The sequence below is a fragment of the Hevea brasiliensis genome, chromosome 10 (assembly GCF_030052815.1).
Source record: "Hevea brasiliensis isolate MT/VB/25A 57/8 chromosome 10, ASM3005281v1, whole genome shotgun sequence".
Taxonomy (NCBI): Eukaryota; Viridiplantae; Streptophyta; class Magnoliopsida; order Malpighiales; family Euphorbiaceae; genus Hevea; species Hevea brasiliensis.
This window is the reverse complement of record NC_079502.1, coordinates 99,467,706-99,474,572: the sequence shown is the minus strand read 5'-3', so window position 1 is coordinate 99,474,572 and position 6,867 is coordinate 99,467,706. Positions and strand designations below refer to the sequence as shown.

Sequence of the window (6,867 nt, the reverse complement as noted above, 5' to 3'; positions counted from 1 at the left end):
GAGGCTAAAACAATCACAAAAGTGCTCACAGACACCTACTTCATTTCTTGTTTAGATTCCCCTTTATATACAAACATGGCATACCTGCAAAGGAGTAGGTGTAAGTTGAGAAGAGTAGGCCCCATTCATTGCACATAGTATGCACAAGCAATGGAAACCATAACCTTCCAGTGCAAGCCCCATCCTCAGGCGCTGAGAAGGATGTAACAAGCAAATCAAATCAACTTCCAGTCCACAACTTGACTCATAAGAAGAAATTTAGCCCATCAAATTCAAAAGTGAAAAAAAAAAAACCTGAACTGCCATTGAGTTCCAAATGAACAGGTCAAAAGCACAAGTGAGAGTAATTCCCTTTCAGGGATTAAACTCAATGAAACTAAAAGGCATGTTTGTCTATAAATCAGTAATAAAGTAGCAATTCCACAAATGATATGAAATTCCAAAGATGGCATTCTTTTCTGGCCTAATCAAGCATGTTATTAATACAATGCAGTATTCATCTATACAAAATTCACCATGAACACAAGCTTCACAAACCATACACAACCAAATTGATTTCTCAAAGATGTGCCTCAACATTTGCTTTTTGCATGGTAAAAGAAGAAATAGAGCACTTGATGAAACTGAGGATTAGGAGAAAACAAAAAACAAGCAACAAACATTCAGCTGTAAACCTTAGCACAAGTTGAACATATCATGCCCTCAATTTGATGCTACTCTCTGGGAGATTCCAAGTTTACTTTTAATGTAAAAAAGAATGCAGATGACAGCCATGAATGCATCTCTTAGTATTCCACCATTGGGCCATCATTTTCTCTTGGTTGGACAGCAAGCTCAAGTGGGCAAAACAAACTTTGCCCAATCTCATAACAGGAACAAATCCATTGTAGCAAGAACAATTGTAGCTCGTTTCTACCCCAGCTCAGTCTAATTACCAAACAACATTCAGCAGAAAAAGCAAGACACCGCATAAAATAGCAACATGTAAATGAGCAACAGTCAAAGAACATCAGAAGCCACTGCTGGAAGACAAACTGCCAGATCTCTGGGTTCCTGTAGGGCCATTGCTGGTTTTGCTAATGATCCCTTTTCCAAAATACTCAGCAATCACAGAAAATCCATCCTTAGAACTCTTCACTTGCTGAAAAAACTGATCTTGATCTTTAGAATTATGCTCCAGACTCCTCTTCATCTCCATAACAGACCTGTACTCCGGTGCGCACTCAGGGCATTCCTTTTCGTTATCACCAAGGCAACGCTGATGGAATGAATGCATGCACATGAAGTGTACAGCAGGAAGATCTAGGGTGAAAGTGCAAGCAGTGCACTTGCTGAGCTGAAAGATCCTTGCATTGGTCCTAAGATCCTGAATTTCTTTTCTCATTGCCAATGTGTCGTCCTGCACAGTTAAATGATTGTCGCATTAAAATATTATTTGCGGTAATTAAAACTTTGAATTATTCAATGTACCAAATATTTATTCCATTTGGAATGTGAAGAAAGAAAAAAAGAAAAAAAGAAAAAAAAAAAAACTATTGTGTTCTGTCCATTGTCATCAAGAATCATTAATAAGGGCATAAATAAGCTGAGCTACTTGCAAGCTGTTCAAGAGTTGGCTTGGCTCATTTGCTTAATGAGTTGAGCTTGAGTCTGATTTTTTTTGGCTCATTTAACAAACGAGCCGAACTTGAGCTTACTATTACTTTGCTCACAAGCTCGATAAGTTATATATATATTATGACTAAACAATTATAAGATAATTAAGTTATAAATAATTATAAAATCAGAAGTATAATTAAATTATATAAAACAATAAGATATAATTTATAACCACTATAATTTAACTAATGGAGTCATTTTAATTCTTAATTTAGTAATTATGATTATTGGACCTATCGCTAAATGAGTTTTAAAAAATAAATAAAAAATATATTTTTTCAGTGATTTGGGCCATTTGGCTAATTATGCTTGACAAGTCAAGCTCGAGCAAGTGAGCTTGATAAATGAGCTAAATGTGAGCCAAGCTCACGAACTTGATAAATGAGCATATGCAAGATGAGTCACAAGCTTGATAAACAAGGTAAATGTAAGCTGAGTTTGAATCAAGCTCAAGCCTATTAATATCTAAACGAGCCGAGCTCAAGCTTCAAATTTGTGCATGAGCAATTTAAAGCTCAACTCGAGCTTAATGAAAATCTAAGGAGCCGAACTTGAGCTTTTCAAAGCTCTATTTGTTTACATCCCTAAAATAAAAGAATTTAGGGTTTGTGGTTTTATAATGATTATTAGAAACATAACACATGCATAACAAGTGAAGAAAATGAAACAATCCTGATTGGAATTGATTCAAGAGCAAGAAAGCCTCAAAAGAAGTCCTAAGAAGTATTGCAGCATAGTTACATTTTACAATTGATTGGATGTATTTAGGGTATAAAAGATAATAGTAAGAGAGTGCATAACAACCTGATACTTCTCAATTGCTCGACGATCCTCTTCAATAAGCTTTGACTCTTGTTCAAGCTTCCGAGCTATATAATCCTTGATGACAGAGAGTGTAAGGCATGGATTTCTGGACAAGGTCTGAAGAACAATAATAGGAGGCAGGATGTCATCTCTTTCTATATAAGTCAAAACTTCCTTCACTTCTTTGGAGCAATCTTCTCCTAGTTCACCAAAATATTTCAGCAAATCAGCCCAAAGAGATGGGTCACCTCCCTTACCTGAATCTCCCAGCCTTTTGCAGCATGCAATTAAACCCTCATGATCATGGGCCAGCATGTAGCAAGCAATCACCTCTTTATATAGTTTCATCTTTTCATATAGATATAAAAGCCCTTCTCTAAATCCATTCATTTCACAGAGTATTATAGCAAGATCAACATCATAAAGTGGATGCTCCAGGTCAGATGGCCATGCACTCTTCAGCAAGCATAGTCCTTTCTCACGCCTTTCTCTGTGCTCTTTTTCCTTGGATGTATCTTTGTGATCAACAATCAATTTCCCATTGGATTCTGCTTTCAATTTCCTAGGTGCTCCTGATTTTGCTCCGAGAGAAAGATCTACACCATTGCTAGCTTGTGATATTGATGGAAAGTTCAAATCATTTGACAGGTACAGTTCCAAAAGTGTATTGTGAATTTCTACCTGAGCAGGAGAATCCTTTACCTTGTCAGTATATTTTTCAAGAAAGTCCATAAGAGACTGTGGGTGATGCATGAAAATGTTGAGAAAATCAACAGGTGATGGCAACATAGATAAGTATGCAGCACTCGAAGATCCTCTCTTAGCTGATTCCCCATCCTCAGTGCAAAGCCTCATGAGTATCTCAATTGTCTCAACTGGCTTGTGCTCTATAAGAATTTTACCATATTCTTTCACAGTAACCCCAGCCTGACTTGGTTCAAGGCTTGAAATATACTGCAAGGCCTCATCATATCGGCCAAGGTCTTCAAGCAAGATCTTTAGATACAGTTCATGCCTCCCTGCCTTCTTAGCAACATACATTGCATGCACATGGTAATTGGCAGCGCGGCAGACCCTTATTGCAGTCTCCACATCAAACTTGTGTTCCCCAACTCCATCCTCACTTTTAATAAATACATTCAGCTTGTCAACATCTTTCAATTTGGTATAGCAGTTTAAGAGAAGAGTAGTATGATCTTTAGAAGCAAGACCCTTCTCATGTAAATTTTCTAAGTAATTTGTAAGGTTGTATATTCTTTGTGCGTCCAGAAACTTCTGTATCACATATGAAGGTTCAAGGTGACCAATAGTGTTAATGTACTGGGCCATAGCCTCATCATAATCTTGTTTGCTATACAGATGGTCTCCATATTTCCTTAGCACTTCTGCTGTGGCTGCAGCATCAGCTTGCTGACTTTGAACAAGATTGATGGCCACAGTATAGAGATTTTTCTTGAAGAGCATATCCAGTTTGCTTTCCATATCTTTCTCCCCAATACACAAAGCTGATTTATCAGACATTATAAGTATTATGTTACCCCATTCACAGAGCATATGAGAAACTTCCTTAACTACTAGACTGTGGGCTATTAAGCGGTTCTTCAGGTCATAAACATTGAAAGCATCTTTGCCACTTCTTTGATCTGCAATAACACATAAAAGGTAACCACGAAAGCACCCTAGGAATTTCTTCTCTCCCTCAAATGCCCAACAAGGACCACGCCCATCAATTTCATAAAAATAAACAGCTTCAGGTCGACCAATTATCAACTCCTGATAATAAAACATGTGGAAACAAAAATGATAAACATTTACTGGGCAACATAAAATGTGCAAGGTGAAAGGTTCCAGGGCTCCTTACCGAGCGATCACTCATTGTTACACTATTGACAGTGCACCCTATCTGATCTAGCATTTGCCGCCTGGGTGGTTGATTGTGCAAGCTGAATAAACTCACAGAATTTGGAGTTACAGCAAATAACTGAAGGGCTTGACCGTCCACTCTGAATCCAAGACCTGTAATGGATGAATGGCTTTTGTCTGAAACAGTATCCACTTGAAGTTGGAAGCGCTTAATACGCTCCCTCGCAATGTCCCCTTTGATGCAGTAAATGCAACCATTGTCTAAGCCAATAGCTATGAGCAATATTGGAGGAGCTTCCTCTAGTACTAAAAATGATGTTATCTGCACCACACCATAATTTCCATATTTCTTTTAAGATAAGCAGATTTAGTAATGGAGACCTTTTGCTATGCAAGTTTTGTCTGGGTCCTTGAGATGGCACAGAGCAATCAAAGACACAAGCAGAGTAATTATAAGAAATTGAAAAAAGCGAGCTAAATACCTTTGCCTGAGGGAACTGTTTAGTGAATATTCGCAGTATTCCAATGCAATCAGGTACAGATGAACTAGTGCCCTCTGGCTGCATCTTATCAAGGTCAAAAACCTTGAGGCAGAAGGCAGATTGCTGAGGAGATATTTGCTCATCCTCTCCAACAGTCACAAGGAAGTTGCGTTGCTGATTCATCCCACATGAAAAAAATAAAAACAAAAAAAATGAAATTACAACAATGATCTAGCCTTGAGAGATGCTTGATGATAATAATGTAGTTGAAGTAATGAAATTATATGCTTAAGATCATCTTTCCACAGTGTCAAATATAAAAATTGAGAATTCACCAAAACTAAACATTAAATTTGATTTTCTTAGCAGGGAGACCATGAAATGACATTGTAATCAATCAATGAATTCTACCCATAAAGTAAAAGCACGTCCATTCAACCGAGAGAGAACTGAAGTTCTCCTTTTATTGTCTTTGGACGCATTTGCACAACATCGAAACATTCCCTTAAAAAAGAAGAATAATTTGTAAAAGAAGAAGCATACTTTGAGCTGCTGGAGAAAGAGGACGGAGGAGGAATGAGCTGGAAAGGCGAAATTAAAGTTGAGACCACGATCGAGTAAGCTGACGGTGCCGTCGTCGGAGCCGATTACCACCTTACCTCTGCCGCTGGAGCAACACTCGATCTTCCCACTAACATCATCAGGAACCTTGCTCTTTCCCCCGTATTTTTCCTCGAAGAACTCGAATTTCCTCCACTGGTACATCTCTCTTCGATTGAAACACACCGGGAGATAAAGAAATTAAAAGGCAAAGAAAATTGCGAATATAATGTAATAAGAATTTGAGTTTTGTATGCAATAATGGATCCAAAAAGGAAACTCCATCTAGGGCACTGTGTATTGTAGTTGGGAAGGAGCCAGGGATGATTGCAACGACGATGCGTTCGATTTGATCTGAAACGATGTCGGTTAATCTAAACAAGCCATTAATGGGCTTGCCTTAAAGTTCAACTGATGGGCTGCATAATTGGGCCGATCAAAGCAATGCACCTGTGATTTCATATGGTTGCTGATGTTGAAGAGACTTCTTTGCTTTTTTTTTATTTTTTATACAAAGAAAAAATTCAAATTAATATATTTAATTTAATTTATATTAGTGGATTTAAATTAAATACTTAAAAAATGAAAAATTAAAATATAAATTTATGAAAAATTAGTGATTAAAGAATATTTTAAAATATATATATATATATTTATCAAGCATATTTATATTTAATAAATAATATAATATATATTTTTATGCACTTTAATTTGTTGGATTCATCACTTATTTTACAATATAAAAATTGTATTTTGAATCATTTGACATTTATTAATTTCATCAACTCTTTTTAATTTAATTTTTACTGTTTTTTATGGGTAATTTAAATTAATTTTTTATTTTTTTTACCCCCTAATCAATGTAATTTTTTATATCATGGTGTGAAAATAACCCATTTGCATTCCATTAATGTACTAAAATGTTCATGTGGACAGAAAGAATAAGGGGAACAGTTGATAGGTGATAGTTGATCAAATAAGTGGTCCTCCTTTTAGATGTATTCACATGCCTTGAGATGAACAACTGCCTAGACATGGATTGTTATTATTTTTTAAGTTGCATTTGGTAGTATGGAAAATTATTTTTTAGTTTATTTATTTTAATAAAATTAATTTTTGTATTTTAAAAATTAAATTAATTTTTATTTATATATTTTCTGATTTTTTAGTTATTTTAGATATTAATTTGAATTTTATTAAGTCTTTGTAATTTGAAAAATATAATTATATAATTTTTTTATTTTATAAAATTTAAATTATTTAATCCATGTAATAGGAACTTTTCTCTCCCTAATATATTAATTACTACATATATTAATTAATATATTTTTTAAAATAGGAGGATGAAGTAATTATCTTCGTGTTAAAATATATGAATTATGTAATAATTTTTATTTAGTATTATTATTTAAATTATTATTGAGAAAATGTCATGTTAACTACATTAATTAAAAATTAA

At 35.1% G+C, this 6,867-nt stretch overlaps 1 protein-coding gene across 1 annotated transcript; it reads right to left on the bottom strand.

The window, feature by feature from the left end:
• Window positions 1-432: 432 nt before the first annotated feature.
• Window positions 433-5,754, bottom strand: LOC110672470 (vacuolar protein-sorting-associated protein 11 homolog). Its single transcript, XM_021835263.2, has 5 exons — window positions 5,352-5,754; window positions 4,809-4,982; window positions 4,325-4,648; window positions 2,464-4,236; window positions 433-1,399 (listed from the first exon to the last, which is right to left on the bottom strand). Exons 1-5 carry the CDS (start codon window positions 5,571-5,573, stop codon window positions 1,010-1,012), a joined length of 2,883 nt encoding a protein of 960 aa, XP_021690955.1. The 5' UTR covers window positions 5,574-5,754; the 3' UTR covers window positions 433-1,009.
• Between the last annotated feature and the right edge of the window lie 1,113 nt (window positions 5,755-6,867).

What these genes read in the sequence shown, in the direction of transcription:
- LOC110672470 (XM_021835263.2), bottom strand. Translation starts at nt 5,573, where the DNA reads ATGTACCAGTGGAGGAAATTCGAGTTCTTCGAGGAAAAATACGGGGGA. An exon ending in AACAGTTCCCTCAGGCAAAG is followed by an intron (nt 4,649 to 4,808) that starts GTATTTAGCTCG and finishes GGTGTGGTGCAG; the next exon opens with ATAACATCATTTTTAGTACT. An exon ending in GAGCAATTGAGAAGTATCAG is followed by an intron (nt 1,400 to 2,463) that starts GTTGTTATGCAC and finishes TTAACTGTGCAG; the next exon opens with GACGACACATTGGCAATGAG.